The sequence below is a fragment of the Lactuca serriola genome, chromosome 2 (genome assembly GCF_051521515.1).
Source record: "Lactuca serriola cultivar US96UC23 chromosome 2, Lser_US96UC23_V15, whole genome shotgun sequence".
Taxonomy (NCBI): Eukaryota; Viridiplantae; Streptophyta; class Magnoliopsida; order Asterales; family Asteraceae; genus Lactuca; species Lactuca serriola.
This window is the reverse complement of record NC_136409.1, coordinates 216,726,802-216,745,000: the sequence shown is the minus strand read 5'-3', so window position 1 is coordinate 216,745,000 and position 18,199 is coordinate 216,726,802. Positions and strand designations below refer to the sequence as shown.

General features: G+C 38.4%; 1 protein-coding gene and 1 pseudogene across 1 annotated transcript; both read right to left on the bottom strand.

The window, feature by feature from the left end:
• Positions 1–3,058: 3,058 nt before the first annotated feature.
• Positions 3,059–4,562, bottom strand: LOC145088520 (7-deoxyloganetic acid glucosyl transferase-like). The gene is made up of 2 exons (XM_079026891.1): positions 4,004–4,562; positions 3,059–3,916 (listed from the first exon to the last, which is right to left on the bottom strand). The coding sequence occupies exons 1-2, from the start codon at positions 4,560–4,562 to the stop codon at positions 3,063–3,065; spliced, it is 1,413 nt and encodes a 470-aa protein (XP_078883017.1). The 3' UTR covers positions 3,059–3,062.
• A 221-nt stretch (positions 4,563–4,783) lies between these two features.
• Positions 4,784–6,247, bottom strand: LOC145088522 (UDP-glycosyltransferase 76C2 pseudogene; annotated as a pseudogene).
• Positions 6,248–18,199: the final 11,952 nt, after the last annotated feature.

The following is an 18,199-nucleotide window of genomic DNA, read 5'->3' as shown; positions in this document are numbered from 1 at the left end:
TTTTTCATTTTAAATTTATTAGACCTCCTCATTAATGTGATTCTATTTTAAATTTTAAATTTTAAATTTTAAATTTTAAATTTTAAATTTTCAATTATTGTTTTCATTAATTCACAAATAAAAAATATCTAATATATTAAAAATTAATTTTATATATTTATTTGAATCAATGATTATAATTTCACATAACTAATAAAAAATATCTCTTAAATTAATAATTTATTTAAAATAACTTATTAATAATTTTGAGTTTTTACTATAAAAGTTTGATTAATTTTATAACCGTGGTTTCCACGGGTTATAAACTAGTATATATATATATATATATATATATATATATATATATATATATATATATATATATATATATATATATATATATATATATATATAAGTGAATATACCTTTAAGGGTATATAAGCTTAGGTATCCAACCAATAAAATCATTTTCAACTCAATTCTATCTAATACAGTTCTGTTTCGTTCGGTCTATATGTCAAATACTATCTAAAACTTTCATGGAAAATTTTATCATAGAATACTTATTAAGTTTCATCAGTAACAATTTTTTATTTTGAAATAAACGACAATTGAATCTGATGTAGAACGAAAGTAGAAATAAAAAAAAACTCAAAGTTATTTTATTACTGAAATTCAAGATTACTTTAGTGGTTTACAAATGACCCTATATAGAAAACGAGACTGAATTTGGAAAATACTCCAAAATTTGGAAAATCGAAATCAACAATAAATTCTATTAAATAACCTCCTAAATAAGAGAGAGAGAGAGAGAGAGAGAGAGAGAGAGAGTATGAACAACGAATATTTTGTTATTAGAACTTAATAAAATAAAAATGAAAATTATTCGAAAATTATGGAAAATTGGGATTTGGGAACCAAACAGTGGAATTTGAAGGTCGACTATGGGGCAAGTCGACTTACAGGTGTCAATACCTTTTTGTCAATATACCGTACACCTCCAAATTCCTTAGGATGCATGGTATAAACAATGCCCGAATGCGTTTTTCTGACTTGGCACGCCGGTAACAACACTACGACGGGTGAACACTGCCTCGGTCCTGCATTTTTAGGCGTTTATGTTGCGACATGTTGTGATCGTAATGAAGGGAAACGGGAGAGTATTCGACCGTTGGCTACATTTGACTGTTTTAAATCGGTAATGTTCAATTAAAAAAAAATTACCTATATAAATAGGTAAAAACAACACCTTAGTTTTGATTACTTTTTTTTTTCTGGTTTTCTATTTCATATAAACTTTCAATAATTTAAAACAAAAAAATGGATCTGTTCGATCCGTTCCACATGTTCAACAATGATAACGACAACGATAATATCTTTGTGACTATGATATACTGATATTCTATGAATGTCGTGCTACTACAACCAGATCCATCTCCACTACTCACACAACGTGCGATGTTAAACATAGATAGCGAAGAAGGACATAAAAGTCTAGTTAACGATTATTTTACGGATAATTGTGTCTACCAACTTAGCGATTTCAAAAGAAGGTTTCGTTTGCGAAAAAATATGTTTGAACGAATAATCAACACATTGGAAAACATGTATCGTTTCTTTCAAGTTTTGTAAATTATAATATTGCTTTTAGATAAAATAAATACACCTTTTTACCTATTAAATATATGTTTAGGTCTGAATTTTTCCAAATGAGATATTATGCTAGAGGTAAGCGAAGTTTCACAGGGTTGCAAAAATGTACTGTGGCAATTAAGCTTATGGCTATAAGGGAGTCACCCAATTTTATTGATGATTATATGAGAATGTCTGGGAGATCTGTACGAGAAAGTTTGTATAGATTGTCAAGAGGTGTTGTTGAAACATTCGGTGACAAATACTTGCACAAACCTTCATTGAATAATATGCAAGAACTATATGCATGTGGCACATGAACAAAGACATGGTTTTCCGGGTATGATTGAAAACATTGATTGCACAGAGTGGACATGGATAAATTGTCCCGTTGCGTTGAAAGGTCAGTACACAAGTGGTCTTTTTTCAGGAAAGGCACCGGATGTTCCTTTTGAATGGACATGAGTATAAGTTTAGCTATTACTTTACGGATGGAATATATCCACCTCAGTCCATGTTTGTGAAGACGTTTCGACACCCAGTAGAACTTTGAAGAATTTTTTTCAAGAGAAGACAAGAAAGAGTACGTAAGGACATGAAACATGCTTTTGGAGTTCTGAAATCAAAATGACACATAGTTGAACATGCGACACCACCATATGAGTTTGAAACTCTACGAGATAGTATGTATGCATGTATCATAATGCATAACATGGTGATTGAAGATAAATGACAAAATATTGTGGAGGATTCGACTACAAACCTAAGAACCTAGACATGTGCAATTTCAACCAGAGACAACGGAATATTTACATATTATTGTTGATATTGAAGACGAACGAAAACACAGACAACTTTGAGAATACTTCACCTATTATATATGCGGTGGCGACACCTATTATATATGCGGTGGTAACGGAGATGAAGAATAGTGAATTTAGTGGAAAAAATGTATTATTTTCGTCTTTTAATTTTTCAATTCAATGTTACTTTTTTTTGTGAGTGTAATGTCTTTTTAGTTTTTGAATGTTATTTTAAATTTATAATTTAATTAAATAGAATGTTTTATTAGTTTATAATTTTTTTATAGGGAGAATTCCGTACATACGATTTATTAAACATCAAAATATTGTATTTTTCCAGCCTAATATCCAAATGTCGTAATTACCCATCTTTATCTTTTTAAATATCAAATTTCCCAAATATATTTTTTTTAAATTGTTTTTAATAATTTATAATTTTTTTTATTTTTTTAAATCATTAAAACTGAAGGACCATATTGCCCTTGCCTTTGGCAAGATATATTCATGATCAAAAAATTTTACTTCTTGCTTTCTTCAATCGCCGGTGTAGTTTAGTCTGATATTCAGCTTCTCTCTTCAAGTTTCTATTAGTTATATCTTTTATTTACCCATGGCTGAATCGGTTATAAAATGAAATAAACATATTTATTAAAGATGCATCGAGATTATATTATTTACTAGATTATCCAACATTGCATAGGATGATCCACCGATGTTTACGCTTTTTCTAGTCAGTTTTTTCATTTTATGTACATTTTCGATCAACTCATGACCCTTGGATCCCATAACATCTCGTATTGTTTTCTCGATTATATTTTTATCGCATCTTTCTTCCATATGCATCCCCAGCTTCCATGTTTTACTCATGAACTTGCTATTTACTCGTTGGTCCCAAGAAGTCGGCCAATAGATCATCGGCACGCCCTCAACAATGCCTTGAAGAGTCGAGTCCCAATCGCCATCGGTCAAGAACCCACCGATTGCTTTATGAGCCAAGACCTGGTTATTTGAAGCCGAATCAACAATGAAACCCTTCTCCTTCGTGCCCTTGATGAGCTTCGCCGGAATTCGACCTTCTACAGATATGGAGTCTGGCCGTCGTACCCATAAGAACCCCTTTTCACTATTCACCAAACCATGCCAAAGCTCGAAGGTTTGTACCCGTGTGAGTTGTGAGTGATTATCAATGTTGACGTAGAGAACGGATTTGGGCTGTTGAGAGTTCAACCACAGGAGGCAATCGTTGTTTTGTACAACGGAGTAATTCAACAATGGTGTCATTCTTTTGGCCTCTTGCCTGAACCCTAGGTGCTTGTAAATCGGGCCGATGGCGTACAGGTTTGGACAAATGGAACGAATTTGAGAGAGTATGGATGCATCTAACGCCTTGAATGTGTTGAGTATGAGCCCATGGGATTGAGGAAGTTGTTGAATTTGGTTTATTAGATGCTTCGGGAAAGGATGAAACAAGTCATGTTTTATGATCGAATCCGCATGATTTTCTATATTAAGAGGAAAACCCGACGTTCAAAATGCAAACTGGAAACAAATTTCAAAACAACATAATTCACGGATTCACACAAACGTACCTCCGATTGTTGGATCAGAAACTCGAGCTGCACCGGTGAGGTTGGGGAGATTGGAAAGATGCAATAAGCAACTAGGACTTAAGGTCAACGCAGAAATAACAGGAACTTGAATCTCATTAGCAACGTCATACACAAAACTCATGATTCCATCTGAAATAATACAGCTCACCGGCCCACGCTCATCGCAAATCAACTTTCCGGAAGTCAAAAGATCTCTGAAAAGCGGCTTCGTCAGGGTTTCAAGAGAGAGTAACAGATCCGTCGGATTAGATTCCGAGTGATCTGGTGGTAGTCCGTCAGAGATGGTGTGTAGGCGGAAATTTGGATATGGATTTAACCGGGACTCGATGTTGATGTGGCGGAGGAGGAGGCTGTGGGTGTAGGGGATTAGGAGAAATGTGACATCAAGGCCGGAGAGACAGAGGAGTTCTGCTAGATCAAAAATGGGGTTTATTGGCCGTTGAAGTGGCGAAGGGAAGACGATGATGTGAGGGGGCGGGGAGATAATTTGATCATCCATTTGACTTTTCTCTTCATGCGAAACGTGGGATCTGACCATTAATTTCTTTTAAATATTTTCAAATATATTTTAAACTATATATGATGCATATATAAACTATAATGTGACCCCACATCACATGTGAAGATGAAGATATACGCATGATCTTCTTAATTGTTATCAAAGATGTGTTTTATTTAAACCGATTAAAATACTAAATAAAACAATAGGATTAACATGATATGATGATAAAATGCAGTAAAGAATACTAGAAGGACATATTATAGAGAGATGATTAAGTCAACCAGATTCTCCAGTGATTCATATGAAGACCCACCTTCCTTCATAGAACGATTCACCTTCTCCTGAAGAAATTTAGATCTCTGTCTCATCTCACTTCCTTCTTCCTCCATAATTACACTTCTCACCTTTTTACCGATCTCCTCCTCCTTCCCTTTATCCAACATCACTCCTACTCTCCAAACGTCTGTTACATATCTAGCGATTATCGGGTGATCATAAGCATAAGGTGAACAGATCATCGGAACACCTTCACAGATGCTCTCCAATGTCGAGTTGTATCCACTGTGAGTCCAAAACACTCCTATAGCTCCATGAGCTAATACTTCTTGTTGAGGAGCCCACTTGACAATACACCCTCTTTCACCTACTTCCTCTATAAACCCTTGAGGCAAATACTGGAGCCATTCAGACCCAAAAACCGAACCAGGTCGAACCACCCACAGGAACCGTTGCTTACTCTTTGCAAGCCCCCAAGCCATATTGCTAAACTCGGCTTCACCCATTTGAGCAATACTCCCAAAACTCACGTATACTACAGACCTAACTGGTTGCAAGTCTAACCATGACATAACGCTTCGATCTTGTTCTAGTAAGCTGCTAGAGGATGCTGGGAAATACTTATGAAACGGACCAATCGGGAAACTGGGAATACAGAAATCTTTGGTTATGGCAGAAAAAGCAGGTTCTTCGAGTTCTTTGAAGGTGTTCCATATGATTCCAGAAGCCGCTTTTGTAGTTTTGATCATGCTAAAGATCAAATCGAGTACTCCATCCTTGCAATCGACGTCGTTAAAAATCTCTAGTATGTCTTTTTCTGTGATCGGCGAAAGGTCTGGAATCGGCTCTTCATCTTCTTCTTCTTCTTCTTCAAAGATGGTTTTGATCAGGAAGCCGTTTTTGTTAAGAAGAGGCAAGGCTGCATAAACAAGGAGGCAGGACATGCTGCTGGTTCGTAAAACGATTCTTGGGAGATTCAGACTGTCTGCAACTGATTGAGAGAAGTGCCATAGCGCATCTGAGATCAAGCATGCGATTGGCTCCTCTTCTTGTAACTTGACTAAACAATCCCTCAACGGATCGATGCAGCTTTTGTTTAAGAAGTTGATGACAGAATTAGGATTATCCGGATTCAAATTCTTGTTTTTGGATTCCGACAAGCCGTCTGAGATCGACTTGAAGGTGAATTGTGGGTAGTTTGATTGGTTTGGCGAGTTGAAACGGGTGTGAATGATTGTAATCTTGAAGCCTTTAGTGTGAAGAATGTTTGCTAACTGATGCATGGGGTTGATGTGGCCTTGAAATGGTAATGGAAAAAGCGCCAATCGGCGGTTGTTTGGCTGTGGTTCATTGGACATGATGGTGGACGGTGGTCGTCTTTCTTTTTCTCAAAACATGTGTGTTTTTGTGGTGGCTGTGATGTGTTTGATTAGTTGATTTAATAGAGACAGATGTTTGTTTGGGCCAAAATATGGTTTTTATATATTTTGAATGCTCGATAGCCATAGAAACTTACAATATACATATAATTTTTTTTTAAAACAGAAAACATCACGTTGAATTATTTGAATTATTTGAAGGGGCATGAGTCATGAAAGAAGAGGACTTATTCTGTATTCAATCTCTAAAAGGCCAAGGGTGATGCAAACTCTAGCAATCAAATGGTCAAAACGATACAGGTGATAATGAACGAGAACAAAAGGTCTCGATAACTTTTAATCTTGAAAACAAAAAAATTCAGTCTTCAAATTCCAAAAAAAAAAAAAACAAACTTATAGGACAAATAGAATTACCCTAGAAAAAACAGGAAATTAGCAAAAATATTCCTAGAGATTTCGATTAGAGGAAATACTCCAAAAATAGAGATAATCTTCTAAAGAAATCTTTATTATTTAAATAAGAAAGAAATAAACTTAAAAGGAAATAAAATCAGCCAAAATAAGACTGTGATCGGATGCCCCTGCATCATCCTCCCCTCCTTTGAAGAAACTCGCCTCCGAGTTTGCAACTTCTTACAACCCTCCTTCAAATGGCGATAAATCTGCAATATTGAAAGTGGCTGAAACATTATAATGACCCGGAAGATCAATTTTATATGCATTATCATTAATCTTCTTAAGAACCCGAAAAGGACCATCAGCACGAGGCTTCAACTTCCCGAAACGACCCGTTGGAAAACGCTCTTTTCTCAGATGAATCCATACCAGAACACCCTCTTTGTAAATGAATTGCTTCTGATGCTTGTTGGCGCGACTCTGGTATCCAACATTATGTTTAAGGATCCGATCTCGAACCGTTTGATGCAGCTTCTTAATCTGTTGAGACTTGTTTTCCCCCTCCACACTAACATGCTCAACTAGAGGAAAAGGTGTTAAGTCAAGTGGCGTGAGCGGATTTCTCCCATAAACTATCATGAACGGACTCAACCCAATCGTGCGATTGGCAGAACGGTTATAAGCAAATTCGGCTTGAGCAAGGATGAGGTCCCACTGCTTAGGGTTGTCCCCAATAAGGCTTCGCAACAGGTTTCCGAGACTCCTGTTTATTACTTCCGTCTGACCATCCGTTTGGGGGTGGTGAGAACTACTAGATTGTAACCTTGAACCCAAGCTCTTCCAAAGTGTGCACCAGAAATGACTAACAAACTTCACGTCACGATCTGATGTTATAGTTTTTGGAACACCATGGAGCTTGACAATTTCAGAAAAATATAACCTTACAATTTGACTAGCATCATAGGTCTTGACACATGGCACAAAATGAGCCATTTTAGAGAAGCGGTCAACAACAACCATAACTGAATCTTTCTGCCTTTGAGTTCGAGGTAGACCCAAGACAAAGTCTAAACTAACATCCTCCCAATGTAACGCTCTAAAAATTCCAACTAATTTAAACTTTTCAAAAACAACCCAATTCCAACCAAAAAGGTTTACAATACATTTATTATCAGAGTATTTCCCAGAACCACATCATAAACACATAAAACATGAGGAGCGGTACGATCATGCCTTTGTCTTGTCACGGTCTCCTGAAGTTCCTGAAACATATAAACCACAAATGTAAGCCCAAAAGCTTAGTGAGATACCCCCAAAATACCAACCACATATACCATACACATAACATGCCATATCGCAACAAAACGTAGAACAACCATGCACTTCGGGTCTACTGTGTGACTGGTCCGCCGCACCGGGCCTACAGTCCACCTGGTCCACCATCTGAGTCTAACCATATACCTCGAGTCTACAGTGTGATTGGTTCGCCCGCACCGGGCCTTCAATCCACCTGGTCCACTCTCTGAGTCTACAGTATAACTGGTCCGCCCGCACCGGGCCTTCAGTCGGCCTGGTCCACTCTCCGAGCCTCGACACGTCTGGTCCGCCCTCTTGGGGCCTACAGCCTATCTGGACCGCTCGCTGGGCCTTCGGGATAACCAGTCCGCCCTGGGTATGTTGGCCTACAGCACAAAGCAGGACCCGCCTCAACCCAACCCCAGTCAAACAACCATGTGCACATAAACATATAATCATATAACAACTCACAACAAATCAACCAATCTAGCAGATCACATACGTAGCACATCCCTACCAGGATTCCGACCTAACCGGTCACTAGCATATACCATCCTAACTACCTGGATGCAAACATAACAAAGCAATAACATAACAAACAACTACTCGGATTTCCATCCGATAAAGGGCCGGCCTTGGTGTCGTAGACGCTGTCGATATAGTGAGGATAACTCACCTCGCAACTGCCGAAACTCTGAATTGAAGAAGCAGATACCCGAACCACCGTCTCACCAAGAATCCCGAACTATCCAAAGTAGCAAAATAACCATTAGCCCAAGCATAATATCCTTCCAAGGGTAAATTGACCATATTACCCTTAACCCAAAGTGGTCCATGACTAAAGCCCAATACCAGAATATGAAGGGCCCAACACTAGGTAAGCTTCTCAAGCCCACTAGTGACTCACTAATGGCCCAATTTGCTACATTAGGCACAATCCATTAATGGGACTCATCCTAAGCCCACAATATATTCCTTGGTTCATATAATATGATTTCTGATGGCCCACTAAGGCCCAAATACCCAAACATGCCCCAAACCACAGCCCAAAACTCATGATCCATACAGACAGAGTACGCGGGGTGTACCCCCCCCCCCCCCCATGTACGTTAAGCGTACATGCAGAATGGTGAGTACGCGGGGCGTACATCACTTTACGCAGGGCGTAAACTCGCTGAACTAAAAGTCCTCATAAGTCCTTAATGGCTTAAGCTCTTAAGCCCAAACTTCAGATCCATCGACCAAACATGCCTAGGATCCATAAAGTCTCAAACTTTATCACTTGGGACGTCCATAAAGCTCTTAACTCAATGTCTTAATTCATTAAGACCCACCTACATCATACATGAGACAACCAAAGCCATTGGGACCTCATTTTTCATGCTCAAGACCCCTCCTAAGGTCTGAAAGGACAGATGATCTCAACCAACTCACATCATGCATCATTTTGGGGTTTGAGGGACAAGAAATGATGTCAAAACTTCACAACACCAAGATCCACACAAAATAATTGTCAAGCAAGAGACTTTATACCTCAAAATGGCTCCAAAAGATGATGCCTTCCCAGATCTATGAGCTCCAGCCACCCAACTCCTTCCTTGACCACTTCCTCTTTTCCTCTTCCAAGCTTAAACCACCAAGATGAGCTTTCCAATGCCAAGATCTCTAGAAATGGAGGTTGGAACGTTCTAGGGTTTCTTCTGAGGCTAGGGAGGCTGATATGGGAGCTAGGGTTGAATCCATAATGTTCTATATATAGTGGCTCGCCCTCAAATTAGGGTTTAAAGACTCTGGACGTACGCTGGGCGTACGCCCCACATACCCGCGTTCATTTACCCAATTACGCTGGGCGTAACCCAGCCTACGTTGGGCGTACCCAAGCGTGTCCCATTCTCATGCATGGCCTTTCTCATCAACTTTTCCCATTAAGGGCTATAAATGCCAATATCTTCAAAATGTCATAACTCCTTTATTCTAAGCCCGTTTCCGAAGAACTTTATATCCACGCGAAGGTGGCGAGAAGCCCTATGCTTCTATCAACATACATAAGTCCGAAACCTTCTTAAATAAAACCCATTGCCCATAAAAGACCAAAACGCCCTTACTCTTGATCCCGGGGATCCATGAATAATTACTCTTAGAACGGGGCGTTACACCCAAGGTGCAACGGGAATGGGTAACAGAGTGTATAGACCTGCATTGATGTGTTGAGTTTTGGCCACGTGACAAATGCGACAACGTGCGATCACACGGGCAACATCTCGCTCCATTTTTGGCCAGTAAAAATGATCATGGATTAAGTTCAAAGTCTTGTCCCTTCCAAAATGACCCGCAAGACCTCCAACATGACTTTCCAAAATAATTGAGTCCCTTAAGGAACCCATTGAAACACACAAACGAACACCTTTGAAGAGATAACCATCATGTTTTGAAAAATCTCGAAGGGAGTTGTTCTGACAGTTATTCCAGATTGTTTTGAAGTCGGGATCATCCTGGTACAACTCTCGAAAGGTGTCAAAACCACGGACCTGAATTTTCATCTCAAAAGTGAGCACATGTCGTCGACTTAATGCATCAGCCACGATATTTGACGACCCCACTTTGTGTCTTATGACGAAGGAATAAGATTGCAAAAATTCGACCCATTTAGCATGACGAGGGCTGAGTTTTTGTTGCCCCTGGATGTATTTGAGTGCTTCATGATCAGAATATAGAATGAACTCATTGGCTAACAAGTAATGACGCTACTACAAATAAAATTACATTTAGTGGCAAAAAAAATTTGTGCCACAATAGTTATTTTTTTAGTGGCACATATTTATTTCTGCCACTATAATACCCTTGAATTGAAATTTTTTAGTTTTGATGATCCCGCTCCAAGTTCCCTCCAAGTCTAGATATGGCGCTTCTCACCCCAAAACTAATATCATGTGAGAGGCAACCCTAATTCCCTGTCTGTCTCCAGACTCCAATCTTCTCTGAAACCCTAATCTTTCCCTAACCGGTGGCCTAACCACCACATACCGTCTTTTCCACCAAACACAGTCGATACCACCATCCTCACCATCTGTTCCAATCAATCATCGATTTTCCCTCTAGAACCTCGTATCCTTCATCCTTCAACTTCACAACATCGATTCAGTGTTCCCTCATCCTCCATAACTTCGAATCAAAAGTTATGAGCATTTATTTGTGAAGGAAGAAACTCAACCCACTCAGATTAAGGTACTTCGATTTTGATTCAATTTCCCCACGATTCCCCTGTTAGTTCGAATCAAAATTTTTGTTTTGGCAGTATAATGTGGTTTATTTTTATCGATTTCTATAAACTATCCTCTCCTGTTTTTCGATTTCTATTAAGAGTACAATTTTGCTCTTCCGATTTTTAGAACTCTGAGAATATTTTTAAATATGCAATCTAGGACTCATTAGAGTTGAAATGGAAGTATTCTCCTATTTGGTTCTAATTTTGTATGACCATGCCCCTCTTGCTATGAAATTGCCTGGTTTTTTGTTTTTGGCTTTGGAATTTTATCAAGTTGCGGTGTAATCATCACCACATTTTGGTTGCTTTGGTTCTTAAAGAGTTTCTTTTTTCAATCTGGACGATTCTACCCTTGATGGTCTATCCCCTGCGCATAGAGGTGTATTTAGAGAAACCTTCTATGTAACGCCCGCAAATCTGGGCTAGTCAAATTAGAGGCAATAGGGGTCGAAAACAACTTTTCGACAAAAGATTATTTAGAATAAATAATCTTAACCAAGTTGTAGAGTATGTTACAAGGTTTTCGTACATATAAAGAACGCCGAAAACCGAGTTATAACGAAGAAGTTATGACCCGTTGAAGTTTCGCGACGGAACCGGCACGATACCGGGAAGCGTAAATAGTGAATTTACGATAGAGCGAGATTTAGCCTTAGAGATCTAAAAGAAAGTCGTAGAATATGTTAAACTAAGAACATCAATAAAAAGAACGCCCAAATCTGACTTCGTATGAGGAAGTTATGATTTTTCTAAGATTTAGCATAGCAGTGCACAGCCCGAAATATGAATTTTAGATCGGTCGATTTTTAGCCGACGGGATCTAAATGAAAGTTGTAGTACTCGTAAATACCAACGCGTGGATATAAAGAACGTCGATAATAGAGCTCGTATGCGAAAGTTATGGACGAAGCTTAGTCCCTACTTTTCGAGCGCGGCGAATTCGATACAGTTTCGTAAATACGAGATAGAATGAGAATTAGCCAACGAGGTCTAAATGAGAGTTGAAGATCTCATTAATAGGAACTCAACGGTAAAAAGACAGACAAAAATGGAGCTCGTATGCGAAAGTTATGGACGAAGCTTAGTCCCTACTTTTCGAGCGCGGCGAATTCGATACAGTTTTGTAAATCCGAGATAGAATGAGAATTAGCCAACGAGGTCTAAATGAAAGTTGAAGATCTCATTAATAGGAACTCAACGGTAAAAAGACAGACAAAAACGGAGCTCGTATGCAAAAGTTACGGACGAAGCTTAGAGACTACTTTACTATAAAATTCCTATAAATACAAGGGTGAACTCCTCATATTTTCTTCACACCATAAGGCTCTCTTTCTCTCTCTAACTTCTCTCTAGCCTCCCTAAACCCCTCCCAAGTCTACGGAACCTCCCTAGCACGAGAAGAAAGCCCCGGAGCGCCCGACGGCTCCGAGAAGAAAAGCTTTCGGCTTGGAAACGCTGCTCCAGCGAAGACCGGTTTTTAATAAAACCAAAGTGTCATTGGCAACAATGGACTTCATGTTGTTTCCTTAGGATGATCCTTAGGAATGAATGAATGAGAAATAGCTGATTCTTAGGGTAGATCCTTAAGAATAAAGAAGATAATGGGGATGGGTAATTGGGTTGATTGTTTGATTGTTTAAACATAATAATTATATTATTGTGGGTTGAAAACCCTATGTACTCACCAGGTTTCCCAACCTGACCCACTCAGTTTATTTATATCACAGGTGTTGATATGAAGTGACATTACACTGAGAGATTTAAAGAGATGTAGATCACTAGTGTAAATAATTGTAAGTTCTGTTTATGCTTATGTTTCTGTATTAACGATGACATCCCAAACGTTTTAAAATGAAATAAATACGTTTCTTCGAAAATGTTTTAATAACGTATTTACCATGTTTTTCTGGGAACAAATTCCGCAACATTTTTTATAAAATGAAGTACTCTGATTTTTATAAAGCATAAACAACATCGGTCTTTTTTGGCCGTGAAAATGGGGATGTCACAGTTGGTATCAGAGCATTAGTTTAAGCGAACTAGGAATATGGATTTATTTCTAGACTTAAACTTAGAATGCTAAGCGATGATTGTGAGGTGTGAGCACTAGCTTATTTTAGGAATTATGCCTAAAATGCTTTTATGTGCTAAATGCTTTATGCCTTATATGCTGTTATTTATTCGGATCTATGGTCTGTTGCCGACCGGATCTGGAAACCTTATATGTTTAGGATTCTAAACGTACGACTACGATATTAGAACTAGCATGTAAACGTTTCGGAGTGATAAGGATGATTTAAACGTCAATCCTAAGTAAAGGTCTAGATTCACCTTATTCGGTGTATAGATCAAAATGGCAAGGACCCGTAGCGGAAACGTGAATGCAAATGAGAATAGGAACCAACCCCTAGTGGTTCAGCAAATACCTGTTGTAGAAGAAGTTGCACCTGAGCCAGTCACGATGGCTAGAGTTCAAGCCATGATTCGGGCTATGCGAACTGAATAAAGGGAAGAAATGAGGAGGATGTCGAATAGGGACGAACCTACTATGCCCAATGAGCAACCCGAGCTGATTCCCGAGCAATCGGAGGAAGGGAACTACAGTCGCCAAGTGAGTCAAGTGGGGACTCAAGATGGCCTGGAGAGGAGAAACGACAAGGATGGGCGAATGTACAAGAATTTCTTGGGTGCGAAACCACCAAGTCTCTCAGGAAGCCCAAAGCCTGTTGAGATTATGGATTGGATCTCCGAAATGGAAATGGTGTTTGAGAGCTGCGACTGTAGCGAGAAACAGAAGAATGTCTTCGCCGTAAGACAACTGAAAACTGGAGTCTTGAGCTGGTGGAAGCTATTGGCAGATACGATGCCACGAGGAGAAGCCTTAAGGATGTCATGGGAAGAGTTCTTGGAACAGTTGAAAATGCAGTACTGCTCGGAGATAGATCTGATAGACCTAAACAACGAGTTTCAGAACCTGAAGAAAGGGAAGATGAGTGTTGATGAGTATGCCACCGCATTCACCAAGAGGATGAAGCTATTCCCCTACTTGGTGCCTTCTAAACTCTCCAAGATTGATAGGTTTGCTAACGAACTGCCCACTGACTTTGGCCCAATGGTCAAAATGGCAACTACCTTGAAAACAGCTGTTAGGGCAGCTAAGAACGTAGAGGCCCAGGTAAGAGAAAATGGTCTAGAAAAAGATAAGTCAGGAGAGAAGCGGAAGTTTGAAGGATCTTCAAGGTCCAAAAAGGAAAGCAAGACTACCCAAAGAGAGAGGGGGCTACAAAGCCATATGTGCCGCCAAAGCAAAAGGCGAGAACATTTCAAATGATTCTTGACGAAGCAGATGACAATGCGAAGATTCAGGAGTTAACGCTTGACATCCAAGGATCGAGTTATGGAGTAATCGTGTAGATAGTACCTCGCGATGTAGCCTGTTAGGGGCATAGTTTAGGGTGAACTTGAACACCTATGTAAACATTTTAAGGAATAATATAAAACCTTCGTTTTGATATTTTATGTGTTAAACTGTTATGTGATTTTCTTGTATGGTGACTTGGAAAACTGCGAGACAATACTTGGGACGGGTATGAGTAGGTGTGGATGGTAGTAGAGGCCTATACTACCGGAAGCACAGGACTCACACTTGGATCAGGGAAAGTCATAAGGTTACCAAGAAGCTAGTAATTGATTTCGTTTTATTCAAGTGTGTTGTTACCATCGTTTCGGTAATGACTAAGAAGATTGTTGATATTCCGACCCTAGTGGTCATATCGAATCAAGTCCGACTACGATGAGTATGTTGTGTGGTTCAGAGAACCAAGTTTGATGTAGCGTCCGACTTAAACCAAACGGTTGAAATCAAAGCGATCAATAGAAGTATCGCACTCGTTGTTAAAGAAGTTGGTGGCTAGAAATGCCTAATGTTAAAGTGTGATTATATCACATTAGAACATGAAGGAAGGCATAGTCTGTTTTAGAATTTAACTCTAAGAGACCTAAGTCTAAGTGTTGCAACATACGATGATAGGTCATTAGAATATGATACATCGATCTATATTAGTAATAAAAGAACTTATCTCAAGTCCCTATCCAGCAAGGATCGAGATTGTGACTTGAAGGTCATAATTTGGAGTCTAACCTGAGGTAGAGAGCAGGTGCACGATCGAGTACTCTTACAGTCAATGAGTTTAAGAGATAGAATTGAAGGAATGTAGAAGTTATAATTATTACCTAGGATGAAGAGATGACGTATGGAGTCATTATACGACCCTGTTTCATTGATGATTCCGGGACGTAATCATCCTAAGGGGGAGATAATTGTAACGCCCGCAAATCTGGGCTAGTCAAATTAGAGGCAATAGGGGTCGAAAACAACTTTTCGACAAAAGATTATTTAGAATAAATAATCTTAACCAAGTTGTAGAGTATGTTACAAGGTTTTCGTACATATAAAGAACGCCAAAAACCGAGTTATAACGAAGAAGTTATGACCCGTTGAAGTTTCGCGACGGAACCGGCACGATACCGGGAAACGTAAATAGTGAATTTACGATAGAGCGAGATTTAGCCTTAGAGATCTAAAAGAAAGTCGTAGAATATGTTAAACTAAGAACATCAATAAAAAGAACGCCCAAATCTGACTTCGTATGAGGAAGTTATGATTTTTCTAAGATTTAGCATAGCAGTGCACAGCCCGAAATCTGAATTTTAGATCGGTCGATTTTTAGCCGACGGGATCTAAATGAAAGTTGTAGTACTCGTAAATACCAACGCGTGGATATAAAGAACGTCGATAATAGAGCTCGTATGCGAAAGTTATGGACGGAGCTTAGTCCCTACTTTTCGAGCGCGGCGAATTCGATACAGTTTCGTAAATACGAGATAGAATGAGAATTAGCCAACGAGGTCTAAATGAGAGTTGAAGATCTCATTAATAGGAACTCAACGGTAAAAAGACAGACAAAAATGGAGCTCGTATGCGAAAGTTATGGACGAAGCTTAGTCCCTACTTTTCGAGCGCGGCGAATTCGATACAGTTTTGTAAATCCGAGATAGAATGAGATAACGAAGTGCTGTCTGAGTTCGGAATCACCACCTAATCAGGTGAGTGCATAGTTACTTTCATCTTACACATAGATATGAAGTATTTTATTATAAATTTACGTGCTATGTGTGCATATTGTCTAAATACTTGCTGTCTATGTTGGTGAAAGATTTTTATACATGTTTTAAATGATGTAAACTGTATAAAGTATTTTATATCTACAAGATATGTTGGGTAAAACATGGGTAGATGAATGATGATGGATAAAAGCTGAAATAGAGGAACATTAGTAGTACGGACCTAGTGCCCTATAGGTATACATTGGCAGCAGTGGACCTAGTACCCTATAGATGAGCACTGGCAGCTGCGCCACAACCCGTAGATGATTTAGATCTACGGTAAATGTCCTAGCAGCTGCGCTCCAAGGATAGTATCGGCAGCTGCGCCTAATAAGGAGCCTTATGACCATGACAGTAGTGTTTAAAGGTCAATACCGGCAGAAGCGCCTCATAGAAAATGTCCTAATTCTGGCAGCTGAGCCTAAGTGACAATATTAGCAGCTGCGCTTGACCAATGTGTCATTGGCAACAATGGACTTCATGTTGTTTCCTTAGGATGATCCTTAGGAATGAATGAATGAGAAATAGCTGATTCTTAGGGTAGATCCTTAAGAATAAAGAAGATAATGGGGATGGGTAATTGGGTTGATTGTTTGATTGTTTAAACATAATAATTATATTATTGTGGGTTGAAAACCCTATGTACTCACCAGGTTTCCCAACCTGACCCACTCAGTTTATTTATATCACAGGTGTTGATATGAAGTGACATTACACTGAGAGATTTAAAGAGATGTAGATCACTAGTGTAAATAATTGTAAGTTCTGTTTATGCTTATGTTTCTGTATTAACGATGACATCCCAAACGTTTTAAAATGAAATAAATACGTTTCTTCGAAAATGTTTTAATAACGTATTTACCATGTTTTTCTGGGAACAAATTCCGCAACATTTTTTATAAAATGAAGTACTCTGATTTTTATAAAGCATAAACAACATCGGTCTTTTTTGGCCGTGAAAATGGGGATGTCACATTCTATCACTTTGTGGTGGATGTCGGTAGACATCACAAAGAATTACATTTGAGTCGATTTGTTGATTGTGAAGCATCTGCTTAAAGAACATGCATCAATTTTTGCTTCTTCTTCATCTGTGTTTTGTATATTCTGATTACCTCGTAGTTTTTCTTCTTCATTTTGTGAGTATTCTTATCTAATCAATAATTTAAGACTAATTTCGCATGATAGCTATCTTCAACTATCAGTCAACCTATGAGGTGAGCTAATGGAAATGTGGTGAGTACCATTATTTGTTCTAATGCAGTCAAAACTCAAAATAAGATCACATAGAGGTACTTTTTCTTTTCTTGTTGTAAAATCTTATTTTTGTTTTAGGTATGTCAATATATCATTCACTTTTGAGCAACATATAAATTAAGCTCCCAAAAAATAATAAAAGTTATATCATTTTCTATAAGGCTAGGTGGCATTGATATTGTTCAGTTCCTTAACAAGCTCGTTAACAAAGACAATTAGCAATCAATTTGACCATATTTACTGATTTACAAAACACTGTTACTTAGGTGCCTATAATATGTGACAATAAGTAGTGTTAAACTTGAACCATGCCATTTTAAGTGCTCATAGTAGGTTTGCTACAACTTTAAGAAATATTTTTGGACAATTTAGTAATTAAGTTCTATGAAAATTAAGTAAATTATGGCAAAATCTTGTTCTTACCGCCCCAACAAGCAGTGTTATTATCATTTAGTTTTCAGTTTTGAAATATGAAGTGAACTTTTTGTTTAATTTTGTGTTCATTTAATGTGCAGGTTATACTAACATTACTAAATCCTTTAACAACAGGTCAATTAATAGTTTGAGCAGCACCATGTCATTTTTACCACTACTCATCTTTTTGGTTCTCCCGTTTCTTTTATTTCTTTTTTCATTCC

Coding starts and splice junctions, on each gene's coding strand:
- LOC145088520 (XM_079026891.1), bottom strand. CDS start 4,562: ATGGTCAGATCCCACGTTTCGCATGAAGAGAAAAGTCAAATGGATGAT. Junction 3,917..4,003: donor TTCTGATCCAACAATCGGAG/GTACGTTTGTGT, acceptor CTCTTAATATAG/AAAATCATGCGGATTCGATC.